The sequence below is a fragment of the Zalophus californianus genome, chromosome 2, assembly GCF_009762305.2.
Source record: "Zalophus californianus isolate mZalCal1 chromosome 2, mZalCal1.pri.v2, whole genome shotgun sequence".
NCBI lineage: Eukaryota > Metazoa > Chordata > Mammalia > Carnivora > Otariidae > Zalophus > Zalophus californianus.
In genome coordinates, this window is record NC_045596.1 from 66,592,917 (window position 1) to 66,606,741 (window position 13,825).

The 13,825-nt window shown below is 43.1% G+C and overlaps 1 protein-coding gene and 1 pseudogene across 1 annotated transcript in view; one reads left to right on the top strand and one right to left on the bottom strand.

Moving 5' to 3' along the window:
- The first annotated feature begins 2,027 nt into the window (after positions 1-2,027).
- On the top strand, positions 2,028-2,705 carry LOC113925296 (annotated as a pseudogene).
- A 5,687-nt stretch (positions 2,706-8,392) lies between these two features.
- Positions 8,393-13,825, bottom strand: part of SCD5 (stearoyl-CoA desaturase 5) — a 154,273-nt gene continuing 148,840 nt past the window's right edge. Inside the window, exons 4-5 of the mRNA XM_027599982.2 lie at positions 12,436-12,668; positions 8,393-9,874 (exon numbers count right to left, since the gene is read on the bottom strand). Of these exons, the coding sequence (XP_027455783.1) occupies positions 9,684-9,874; positions 12,436-12,668 (424 nt within the window). The 3' untranslated portion in view covers positions 8,393-9,683. The remainder of the gene's footprint in view (positions 9,875-12,435; positions 12,669-13,825) is intronic.

Genomic DNA, 13,825 nt, shown 5'->3' on the forward strand with positions numbered 1-13,825 from the left:
TTAAGAATTATCTTCTAATTTTGGAAGTTTGCATTTCTGGGTCAACTGTTGCTGAAAGTAGGGTTTGCATGTATTCATAAACAATGACAGCTCAACAAACATTTTGGAGGTCCTGCTTCCAAGCTTTCTGCTGGGAGCTCATGGCACAACTGCGCCCAAGACACATATGGGCTTGCCTGCCTGGAGTGTCACATTTAACAGGGCAAACAAAGGAATGAGTTACAAAGATGAGACACAGCGATGCTAAAGAGGGTTTATTTCCGTAATGCACTACATGGTACCTATCCACCCATCCATCCATCCATCCATCCATCCATCCATCCCTCCACCCTTCCATTCATTCATTCAGTAACACTTATGGAGCACCTCTCATCTCTCAGGCCCTGTGGATTGGGAAACACTTGGTGATTAAGACCATCATGCTTTGCATGACTCTTAAATGTGAGCTGTGAATTCTTTGTGCATTGTTTTTAGAGGCAGTTGTAATAGATTTATAAAATCAAGCCAAGTATAGCCCAAACTAGGTGTAGTTGGGGAAAATACTTTTCTTTTTTTTAAGATTTTATTTATTTATTTGATAGAGAGAAAGAGACAGTGAGAGAGGGAACACAAGCAGGGGGAGTGGGAGAGGGAGAAGCAGACTTCCTGCCCAGCAGGGAGCCTGATGCGGGGCTTGATCCCAGGACCCTGGGATCATGACGGGGAGCCGAAGGCAGATGCTTAACCACTGAGCCACTCAGGCACCCCGGGAAAATACTTTTCTGATGAAGAGTTTTTTCTTTTCCTTTTTTGGGGGGTCATTCTTTTTTTCTAAAGGTGGTGTGTTGAGCAAAATTTCAGCTACTCGAGGTGTTTTTGCAGACTGGTTTGCTGAGGTCCTATGGGTATTGCTAGTGGTCTTTCAAGTCTGATGTGCTTTCATTGATTTCTTTTTTGATGCAAAAGAAATTATTAAGATGTGCTACAATGAGCGGTCTAGAAATTGCACTAAAGAATGTTCTTCTCAATTAAAATAACCCATAAGCACTATGTATACGAGCCAGGAACACTCATCTATTTAGAGTGGGAAAACCAAGTGAGATGGGGATAGCAAAAAAATAGATAAATATGCATACTTTCCAAAGAGTAATTATATTTTTACACTTCTTCAAGCTGTCCCAATTTTCTCTTTCTTCTGTGGCAGTGCTGAATTTAAAGCAAATGGAAAAACAACAGACTGAATGTAACAATAAAATACATTATATCAATCAGATGAACAAGGCAAGCTTGTTGGGAAGGTTTAAATTATCTCTGTGCACACTTCTAACACAGAGTGTGGAAATTTGGCAGCCAAATCATGATGGCATGGGATGGTTAGTGACCTTATTTTGAAGCATGTTATTGTTTCCAAGGTTTATAATGCTGGAATTTCCTGGACGCAGCAATATTCAATTTAAGGACATCTCTCAAATGGAAACTTAAAACCAAAACAATACAAGGCAAAACAAAAATAAAAAAAAACCCCTGCGATTGTTGTGAAATATTTAGCCATTGCAGTGACATTCCAGGAATATCAACCAGCCTCAGTGAATTACCCGTCATGTCATCGGCCACCCTAACACTCAGGATTCTGCTTTCCCACCTACAAATGTTGACTTTGCTTCGACAGAGGCAATTTTCTAAGTTATACTGTGGCCTGCAGTCTCTTCCTCTTTTTTTTTTTTTTTTATAAAGATACAACATTGAGATGGCTTCCAGCCACGTTTTACATGGGTAGAGCAGAATCTAGGGTTTTCTAAGCTTGCTTGCTATTGATTCCTGTGGTCTTGGATCGAAGAAGGGACCTAAGCAATCATTTGTTCCAGATGTGACATATTATAGATGAAGAAGTGGAAGTTTTGCACATTTTTCCTTAGGCTGTTGGTCTACCAACAAAGTAACAATCTAACCATTCCTGGGTTGTGTAGATGTAGGCCAAGGAGCCAAATAATGTAAACAAAACCACATCAAAATGGCCTGTCCAGAGGGCCGCCCCTGCCACCACCAAGATGGAGACTTTGTACGGGGTCCTGTTCTTAGTGCTCGAATGCCCAATCTGACCCCAAAGAAGCCTCCCTGTGGGGCACATGGCTTCTGCCATGATGGTGTATGTGCTGGTGGTGGGGTCTTAAGTCCTCATCACTGGAGGAATAACTTATGATGTTATTGTTGAACCTCCAAGTGTTGGCTTTATGACTGATGAACATGGACATCGGAGACCAGTAGCTTTCTTGGCCCACAGAGGAACTGGACAATATATTATGGAAGGATTCATGTCCAGCTTCCTACTTACAATGGGAGGTTTATGTTTCTTAATCCTGGACTAATCAAATGTACCAAACATTCCAACATTCCAAAACTCAATAGATTTCTTCTTCTATTCATTGGATTTGTCTGTGCCCTATGGAGTTTTTTCATGGCTAGAGTATTCATGAGAATGGAACTGCAGGGCTATCTGATGGGTTCAAATGCCTTTTCAGAAGAAATCAGTGGATATTGGATTTGCTCCTGTTAATGAAGTTTTAAAGGCTGCCCCAAGCCTGTGATGTGAAATATGGAAAAGAGTGAAAAGCAGCAGAAAAGAAGCATCTAGTGAAAACATAGGAGCATGTTGACACTTGAACTAGAATGTCTTCTTGGTATCAAAGAGATAAGCTTATTCACAGTATTTTTTCCTGTTGGCCTATGCTGATGTACCAATGATGTTAAGTGGCATTTTCTTCTTAGTTTTTAATGTCTTAGAGAATATATACTCTATTTCTACAACTATAATATTGAATACAGTGATTATTTTTTACAGCTCCCTTAACATTTCTTGGAGATGACATTTCTGACTTTGAAAAATTAATGTAAAATCAGGAAGCGAGATCCCATAAGCTGAAAACTCTGGACAGATGATCAGCTTTACTTATGGTGCTTTGCCTTTAAACAGAATGTGTGACAGTACATTATCTCAGACAGATATGCAAGACTCTTTCCTACACAATAAGATGTATGAAAGGAGCAGAAATAAATAAATTTTCTAATTAAAAAAAAAATAGCCTGTCCATTTCGGTGTCATGAAACTGATCCTGGCTTCAAATAGACTAAAAAGGTGGTTGGAAAGAGTCCAATATATTATTGCTTAAAAATTCCCCACATAGGTCTTCACTTTTAAAATAGTGATCTGAGGTGCGCCTGGGTGGCTCAGTTGGTTAAGCATCTGCCTTCGGCTCAGGTCATGATCTCAGGGTCCTGGGATTGAGCCCCACATTGCGGGGCTCCCTGCTCAGCGGGGAGTCTGCTTTTCCCTCTCCCTCTGCCCCTTCCCCCTGATCATGCTTTTTCTCTCTCACTCTCAAATAAATAAATAAAATCTTAAAAATACAATAAAATAGGGGCGCCTGGGTGGCTCAGTCGTTAAGCGTCTGCCTTTGGCTCAGGTCATGGTCCCAGGGTCCTGGGATCGAGCCCCACATCGAGCTCCCTGCTCCATGGGGAGCCTGCTTCTCTCCCTCTCCCACTCCCCCTGCTTGTGTTCCCTCTCTCGCTGTGTCTATCAAATAAATAAATAAAAATCTAAAAAAAAAAATTTGGTGATAAAAATACGACCGTGCCTTGCTCCAGCAGGACCTGGTTACTTTGTACATCGACAGCACAGAGTTTGGCGGCTCTGCCCAGCAGCTGGTGCTTCTATCAGAAAAGCAACTTTGGAGATTTCTCTCAGTGACAAAAGTGGCCCTGCAGAGGATCAAACAAGGAGAGGGTGGGGACATCGATTTAATCAATTCTGAGTTGCAGGGATTTGAACCGGTGGTCTGAGGCCAAGTCATCTTTTTTTGCATAGTAACTGTAGGTTTAGGAGCAGTAAGGAAGGGTAGTGTCTTGGGGCAGAGGCTCCCCGGCCATAGCTAACTGGGGCTGGTGTCTGTGGGTCTCTTCCTCTTGAATCCGTGGGAAGTCGAGGCAGCCTGAGGCTAACTGCTCGGCCAGGTGCCCAGGCAGAGGACAAAAGCAAGTGAGAAGACTGTCACAGAGCCACAGTAGCTGCTTGCTGCCTGGCGGCGGCGGGGGACGGGGAGAGGGAGGACAGAGGCAACACTTTCCTTCCTCTTGCTTCTGACTTGCAAATTTAGAAGTCAGGAACATTCCACCGGGGCAGGGGGGGCGGGATAGTTTTGAACTCTACCAATCTTGGGGAGAACAGGAGAGGAGTTTCCAGGTCATTTATAGCACTTCCTTGACGTTGAGAAAAGGGAAGGAAAGGATTTTTTTTTTTAAAGATTTTATTTATTCATTTAAGACACAGAGATACAGAGAGAGAGAGGAGAGAGAGAGAGAGAGAGAGAGAGAGAAAGCATGAGGAGGGGGAGAGGCAGAGGCAGAGGGAGAAGCAGGCTCCCTGCTGAGCCAGGAGCCCAACGGGGGGCTCGATCTCAGGACCCTGGGATCATGACCTGAGCCAAAGGCAGACACTTAACCATCTGGGCCACCCAGGCTCCCCGGAAAGAAAGAATTTTCATGAATACCCTAAACTAAAAATGGTGGGGGGGAAGGATTATAAAGGTTAGGGTACTTCTTTCCTTCTTTGTTTTTCACATGAGCAGCCACTGAGAACTCTACTGGCTTCCATTGTCTTCTGTAATTGAGGACAGGAGTGAAAGGGGTAAATGAATGTCACATAATCCCTGAAGCTCATTCTCGTCCAGTAGGTTCAGCCTCGTCCCTCTCCCAGTCTTGTCTCCCAGCTCCTAAGGAGGAGAAAAAAATGAGCTGTGGGAAGCCTGGGTGACTCTGCAAGTGGGGCTTGTCCTCTGATGGAAGCCAAGGATCAGAGGGAAGCTCAGGGCCCTGCCAGTGTGTGGGGCTCTTCCACACAGGGGAAAATGACTCCTACAGGGTTACCTGGGCAGGACGAGCCAATCCAGCCGGGTTCCTTTATGGAAGGGCTCGCTGAGGCTCCAGGAGACAGAGCCTTTGTAGGGGAGGCAGAACTTTCCCTCCAGCCTCTGAGGGTCAGGCTGGGCCTGAGAATTCAGTTGACAGATTAGTGGGAGAGACACCTACAGAGTTTATTATTTACATGTTCATGGGAGCCTTCACGGGAAAATGAAGCCCCCCAAAGTGGTTGGGCCCGAGTGTTTACATGCCAGACTGGACTAAGAGTACTAATTGTGAAAAAGTACCAAAAATATATGGGGAAGCTAAAGGGAGATAAGGGTTACTTGCAAACCCTTGTTAGCACTGATTCTATTGGTACCTTCTCTGTCTCTGGTGATAAGGATATTTCCTCCCCCTGGTACAGAGGGCAGCTCTCACATGGGAGTTGCATTTCCTGCTTTCAGGAAGAAAAAGGGAGGTCAGAGGGTCCTTCTTGCATCTGCTGTTTCCAAGTGCCTTTCTTTCTTTCTTTCTTTCTTTTTTCTTTCTTTCTTTCTTTCTTCTTCTCTCTCTCTCCCTTCTCTTCCCTCTTCTCTCCCTCCTCTTCTCTTTTTCTTTCTTTCTTTCTTTCTTTCTTTCTTTTTCTTTCTTTCTTTCTTTCTTTCTTTCTTTTCTCTTTCTTCTTTCTTTCTTTTTTCTTTTTCTTCCTTCCTTCCTTCCTTCCTTCCTTCCTTCTTTTTTCTTTCTTTCTTTTTTTTTTCTTTCTTTTTTCTTTCTTTCTTTCTTTCTTTCCTTTCTTTCTTTTTTCTTTCTTTCTTTCCTTTCTTTCTTTCTTTCTTTCTCTCTCTCTCTCTCTCCTCCCTCCCTCCCTCCTTCCTTCCTTCCTTTCTCTCTTTCTCTCTTTCTTTCACCTCTACACCCAACATGGGGCTCAAACTCACAACCCTGAGATCAAGAGTCACATGCTTTACTGACTGAGCCAGCCAGGTGCCTCTCAAGTGCCTTTAACTGGAAATAATCTTATGTCAAACTGGCATTTGGGGCATATTCTGCTACCCTTCACCATCCAGATAGTTACTAGCAAAACCAGAACTAGAAGTTGGTCCTCTTCACTTCCAGTGTGTGGCTATTTGACTGTATCTCAGTTACCATCTTGTGTCTGAGATGTGCTACTCACCCTCACTTGATGTCTTGTGGGGACCTAGGATGTGCCAGACCTGTTCTCGAGGCCTCCGGATTTATCTGAGCACATAAGCTTTACTGTTCCTACCTTGTGGGCGAAGATGTGGAGGTGCAGAGAGGATCAGTAGGTTAATAAATGGTACTTTCACATGGTTCAACCTAAAAACATGTGCTAGGTAACACAGCAAGTTAGATCACGAGTTCAAATTCAACATCTTGCCATTTGTGACAATATGGTTGGACCTAGAAGGTATTATGCTAAGTCAAGTAAGTCAGAAAGAGAATGACAAATACCATATGATCTCTCTTATATGTACAATCTTAAAAAAGCAATGAACTCACAGATACAGAGAACAGATTGGTGGGCTGTGGGGGTGGGCAAAATGGTGAAGCTGGTCAAAAGATACAGACTTCCAGTTATAAAATAAATGTCATAGGGATGTAATGCACAGCATGGTGACTATAGTTAATAATATTGTATTTCATATTTGAAAGTCGCTAAGAGAATATATCTTAAAAGCTCTCATTATAAGAAAAAAAATTTTCTCACTGCATGTGGTGACAGATGTTAACAAGACTTGTGGTGATCATTTTACAGTGTATACAGACTGAGCCAGCCAGGTGCCCCTTTTTTGCAATATATGTAAATATCAAATCATTATGTTGTACACCTGAAACTAATATAATGTATGTCAATTATACCTCAACTTGAAAAAGGGAAGAGAATTCAAACTCAGGTCTTGAACTTGAGTCCAGTGCTATTTCTACTACTCCATTAGGCCAGAGGTTTTGGAGTACTTCCTTTCATTAAATTGTTTTCCACTGATTATGTTTTTTTTATTGTTTTTATATTTTGGGAATGAATGAAACAGATGCTTTTTTTTTTTTTTTTTTACCAAGAGCATTCCTTTCAGCCTCACTCTGTGTTCTCCCACTCAGACCCAATTATTTCCCCTCAATTTTGACCTCCCAGATCCCAGAAAGGAGGGGCAAGAACTTGAGAGGTGTTTCAAACCGGAAGTCAGCCATGTCCCTATCTCTATTGCTGTTGGTGGCTATTAGGGCTCGATGGGACCTTAGCCAGAGTCTGGTTTTATCCTCTCTCTTTGCAGATAAGAAAACCAGATCCAGAAAGACTGGTTTTCTCAAGGCCACACAGCTGGCCAGCTCTATAACACACATGGGAGATGCTCTGTTGGAACCACTTCCCTTTGCTCCCTTTACCTGGATGCATGGGTGGATGTGTCTGAAATAAGCCTTGTAGGACACAGGAGATTAAGGACAGGGCATTGCCTTACTTTAAACTGATCCTCTCTCAAAAAAGAAAAAAATGTACCAACCTCCCTAGGGCCACTTTGGATAGTCTTGGGAGATACGTCCCAGGGTTACTTTCTTCCCTTAGATGGTGCTAAGACCTGCAGGTAGTGTTAACATGGAAGACTCTAGAGTGATCTAACTTCCGTCCACTCCTTCAACAAAATCATCCCAATCCTCATTCATGGCCACTGCTGCAGATAAATACGTGGCTCTCAGGTTCAAAGGAGTGAGGTTCTGTATTTATTTGGACTAGATGGGGAATATCCTCATTTTGTGAGAAGACTTCAAATAGTTTTTCCAAACATAGCCTTTCCTATTAATGGGCAAGCAATAAGATTGGTACATTTAAGGGTCAAAGATTCACAGAAATAGTCCCAATCGGAAATATTCCCAATCATTTTCGGTCATGTTGATACAAACTCATCTTGGAATACAGTTACACCCTACCAATGCTCCATCAAGGTCTCAGCAATGTGTGGCCGCAGTACGAAGCAGCTGGTAGATGCCCAGTCATGCCCAAAGGGTCCAATGGCTGGAATCCCACTCAACGGCGGCAGGCCAAGAAGTCTGTATCTGACGGCAGGGGCACAGATGTTTCAGGGCAAAAGAGTGAAGAGTTGGGAGGCAGGACTAGAGGGAAAGCTGAGCCCATCTCCTGCACCTCTGGTCACTCCTAGTGGGGCCCGCTGGGGCTTGGGGAGGAAGGTGTCCTTCATGCTCTTTTGGGTGACAGGTAGGAGTAGAGGTGCCCATTCGTCGTCTGGAAGCAGCCCAAGTGGCCATATTGGTGAGTGAGAAGTGGAGAATGATACCACTGGGGTTCTGCATTCCAAATAAAACTAGCCAGTTTAACCTCTGGCCTAGGCCTGATGGGATACAGGAGGCCTGGTCTTAGGGGCGTCGTTAGTCCAGCGCTCGAATCAAATGGAAATCATATGGTCGTCATGGAGCATCAGGTACCCTTGAGAGAACATCCTCTGAACAATATTTAAGTACCTGGTCAAAAACACCAATGAATTCATAATCATTTATTGTAAATCACTCATAGTTTATACATTATTAATGGCAAAATAACACTGTTAAACACCTGCTGGATGAAGAACTTCATTATGACAATTTCCTACTGGTATCACTTCTTTTTTCAGAAATTTTAAGTTCCTACATTTTTCTTGAAAAGATCTATCTTCGAAGTACTCCAACATCTTTCTTTTGCTCTAACAACTAAAACAAAGGGCACGCTGTCCCATTAATTCAACATGCTCTTTCAAGGCAACTTAACACATGAAAATTTTTTTAATCCAGAAGCTGCATAATGATCACTTTATATTTTGCTGCAAAATCAATGAAGGCCGCATGCAGGGGAAACATTAGTAGACACTGAGCTCTAGATAACTGTCGGTTATTAAGATCTGATGGCCTGGTGTGGAAAATTAATATGCTTACGTAGCAGGAGTAGCTAAAGTACATGCATCAGTGGCTGGGATCAATTAGAATATAAATTAGGTGTCTAAACATTTAAATGAGAGCTTAATTTGAGCTTAATTTTATGTCTGGCACATCTGAGTTGTACACCTTTAAAATGACAATAGGGAAGAGAACAAAATCAAACACCTAAATAGACACTGATTTATAGGGTCACCTGGGCGTAGTCGGGACACAAAACGAGCTGAGCAGTGGACAGATCTCTTCTGAAGCAAACACAGTGGAGCATTAATAAGCTATAAACAGGGCAAAAAAAATAAGAGAGCCATTTCCTGTATTGTCATTTTTTTAAAGTGTTCAATTCTCTTATTTAAAAAACAACAGCAACACACACACACAAGCACATTCATGCAGTAATTACAAAACAGAAACATCCTTTAGTTACTTAGACCCCTCCTTTGTCTTCTACCCTGCCTCTCTGCTCCTTCAGAAAAGGGGTTTAAAAACAGTCCTGGGTTAACTGATAGAAAAGAAAACCAGTGCTCTCCTGAATCACACCGAGAGAATATTAAGCTCCTTCATCCTGTCAGGGTCAACATCATGTACAAGCACACGACCATGTGTGTTTGATGTATTTGTAGCTACAGCGACTAAATCACGTGCTTACACTCTAATGTTAAATCATAGTTACATTGACGTTAAAAATTTTTTTTCATTGATAGTTGACAATATTTTGAGACAAACAGAAAGTTCCCAAACCACAGAGATTCTGTTCCCTCCCTACCCTCTACCCCCTCCCACATCCAATGAACAAGAGAACTACAGTAACAAGAGCCTCTGAACTAAGGTGTCAATGGCAGACACGTTGGATGGTGGTTCCATGTTCAAGTGCTGCCATCTCCAGTCTTGGCTTTCCGGGCCTCGATCATCAGCTTGGTTGCCCGTTTGCGGTCAGTGGCCAGCCCCAGCCAGCACATGAGGTCAATGAACCAAGTGGTTGGGTTGAAATTTAAGCCAAATTCACTCGCAGAGTAGTCAAAGGGAAAGGTATGGTGGTAATTGTGGAAGCCTTCACCTGGAAGACAAAGTGGGCATTGAAATAACCCATCTCCACCTCTCTGCACAGATTTATTCACCCCCCCATTTATTGAGGGTCTACCATGTGCAAGACATTATGTCAGGCTCTAAGGGGAGCAGAAGACTTGGTGTCTGTCCTTAGAAAGCACGGGCTAGACTAAATAGGAACAGGAAAAATAACAAGAAAGTTAATCAGCATAGAGTCATGAGATTAATTTCCACGTATGAATTGTAGATACGCTACCCTGATTTCCAAGCCTTATTTCGTAGACGAAATGCTAAATGGCTGATAACAGATCCTCATTTTAATGTTTGTTCATAAGAGGAAACTAGCCTCTGTGGGCTGGAGGGATTAAAGGAAGGCTCGTTAGGAGAGCCTGGAAAACCAGATGAGTACCGTTCAGATAGGTAAGCAAATGGAGAAGCTGGACGGTTACATGTCCCAGATGGGCTTATATATTATTCTCTCCCTCCTGGTGAATAGCTTTTCCTCCCTTACTTTTTTTTTTTTAACTCAAGTGTTTTGGGGAGGGATCTCAGGGCTTCTTTCATCTGACTTTTTTAAACAGCTTTATTGAGATATAATTCACCATATAATTTATCCATTTGAAGTACAATTTAATGGCTTTTAGTACTTTCACAGAGCTGTGCATCCATCACCATAATGAATTTTGTAACATTTTCATTACCTAAAGGGAAGCGCCACACTCCTGAGCCGTCATCCCCCAACCGTCCCCCCCATGCCTCCAGCCCTACTTTCTTTCTCTGTCATGGTTAATTTTACGTGTCAACCTCACTGGCCAAGGTTTGCCCAGATTAAACATTTCTGTGAGGCGTGTCTGTGCGGATGTCTCTGGATGAGATGAGCATTTGAGTCAGTGGACTCAGTAAAGCAGATAACCCTCCCCAGTGGGGGCGGCCATCACTCAATCTGTTAAGAGCCTGAACAGACAAATGGTGGAGGAAGGGGAATTTGCCCCCTTTTTTCTGACTCACTGACTGAACTGGAACATCTCTCTCATCTTCTCCTGCCCTCAGACTAGGATTTACATCATCTGTTCCCCTGGTTCTCAGGCCTTCAGACTCAGATTTAATTATACCACTGGATTTCCTGGGTATCCAGCTTGCAGAGAGCAGATTGTGGGATTTCTCAGCTCCCATAATCCTGTGAGCCAGCTCCTCCTAACAAATCTCTCCGCCCCCCCTTCCCTGACCCCTCCCCTCCCCCCTCTATACATAAAGAGTGTGTATCTACGGATATATACATATATACACACACAGAAATAGTAGGGTATCTATTTAGATCCTACAAATATATATATCTATTTATATTTATATAGATATCCTACTGTTTCTGTATATATACGGGGATTTATTATGAGGAAAAATATATATATTACAGTATATACAAAAACTGTATAGTATATGTATATAATAGTATTACATATGTATAAATAGATATATCTGTATATATATGTGTAGTGCATGTGTGTGTATACATATGTATGTATACTAGTATATGTATATATATATAATGATTGTTTCTTTAGAGAACCTTAATCAACCTTGCTAGGGTGCAGAGACCGTTGCTACTTAACAGTAGGATCTTCCCTTCCTGGTTTGGTCTCCATGCTCAAGGCCTAGGTTACCAAGAAGCCCAAGTTGCCTCCATACACAGCTAGTGTTTTTTTATTACTGTGTGCCAGCCACAGTGGTGAGGGCTTTAATGGTGTTAACACCTATAATCCCCACATCTCTGATCTAGTTGCTATGATCATCCCCATTTTAAAAACGAGGATGTAAATGTACAGAAGGGACAAGTAACTTGCTTAAGACCATAAAGCTGGTAATAAAAACAACATTACTGGGCTTATTTCGTGCTAAGCACTGCTGCAAAGACTATGCATTAACTCATCGAACCCTCCCATGACCCTAGGAGCAGGTAAATGCTACTGTTATCCTCACTTGACGAAGGAAGACACAAGGTGTGGAGGAGTCAGATAACTTGCCCGGAGAGTAAGTGGAGGAACCAAGACTCAACCAAACTCGTCAGAATCCGAAGGCCTCGCTCTTAACCATCCTGTGGCATCATGAGATGCCACACTCTTGTTTCTTCCCATCTCTCTGTTTGAAGGCCTTTTTTCCTTACAGTCAGTCATCTGACTGGACAGCGGGGGCTAGAATGGTTAGGGCAGTTTGAAAGAAAAGTCAGCGGCTATGCCTCTCAGGAACATTTCCAGGGTAAAAATAAATAGCTTAATTATTGAGCACTTACTATATGACAGACATTGACCTAAGCCGTGTACATATAGTAGCTTACTTAATCTTCATAACATCCCTATGAAGTAGGCATCACTATTCCCGTTTCACAGATGAGAAAACTCTAAATCAGGGAGATTAGGTGACTTGTCCAAGGCCCAGGATTCTAACACCAAAGCCCAAGTTCATCCCATCTGACTCCAATCCACTGCCTCTCTTCATGGATTCCAGAAAACCATTGGAAAGCCAGGAAAATCTGAGCTGTTGTATTTCCCCTTGGCTCTCACCCCCCCTACTCACCAATGGCACCCAGAGTGACGAGTGGGTTCTGCCGAGGGCTGATGTGTTTGTCGTAGGGCCGGTTTCCATACATGTGGGCAGCACTGTTGACCAGCCAGGTGATATTGAGGGAGATGGTATAGCGGAGGATGGACGCCAAGAAGTAGGAATTCCACAGACTCTCTCCCCAGAAGCACCAGGGCACCAGTGTGGGAATCACGAAGCACATGAGCACCACGGTGATCTTATAGTACCTGGAAGGCAGAATATTACACTAGCATTGGGCCCCTGTTGATGGTGGCAGGGATAGGCTGAGCAAGCTACAGGAAAAGTCAGGAAATGTGCCAGTCAGCTCCTTCTGCTCTTTCTGTATAGGGAACACCCTGTTGTGTGTCACCCTGTACAGGGGTCACAAACCCATATCCTTACAAGGGCTAGGCAGGTAATCCAAAGTGGAGTTAGGATGGGTAGAATGCTCTGGGAAGTGGTAGGCTCTGTAGCAAGCATACTTCAGAGAAATTTCAATAGCAAACAATGTAGTGCTAGTGAAACCCATGTATCTCTAGCTACATTTCTCCTACAGGTCACCAGTTTGACAGTAGGATCTTCCTTTCCTGGTTCAATTTCCATGCTCAAGGAGTAGCTCCTAGCTACTTTCTTCACCTGTCAATCAACTGGATAATCAGGTTTTCTCCAATGATTTCAAGAAACATGTATTTCTTGAATAATGTCCAGACACATGATTCCGTACTAACTTAGCTTGGTACAAAGGTAAACAATCCAATCCCCTCTCAAAAAATGTTCTCTGTTCATTGGAGATTACATTCCAAGCCAGCATAAAAAAGTAAACAATAAGGCTAAGCTTGTGCCACATAAAAAGTCATCTTTACAAAGAAACCATCAGTAGTTTGATTGCCAGACCCATGTAGCCAGCAAATATTTACTGATCACTTACTGTATGCCAGGCCATGAGTGCTGGTGATACAAAGACAAAGTCGACAGAGTCCGCGCCCTGGGCTTCAGTCAGATGGAACCACCATTTCCCATCCCCGCCCCCCGCCCTGGGCACGTGGAACCAGCTCTGTGCAGGGACAGGAAAGGGGCTGTGCTATGAGTTCATAGGTCTTTCCTCTCTGGCCTCACACTGCCTAATCAAGCTTCCAGAAGATCTCTGTTAAGATGCATATGTATGAAATGGGAGGGAGCAGTGTGAGGAAATGACATTCAAAAGGTGGAAGACTTGAACTTGAGTTTAGATCTGATTCTGGATGTCGAACCAGCCGTTTTCTTTCTTTCACTCTCCTCTTGCGCACAGTTAGCTGGTTCCCCAAAGAGCCCAGCATGAGGCAAGGGTGTGTGTGGGGGTAGTCTATTCTGGGAAGAGTGAGACAGGGAAGGAGGGAATACCAAG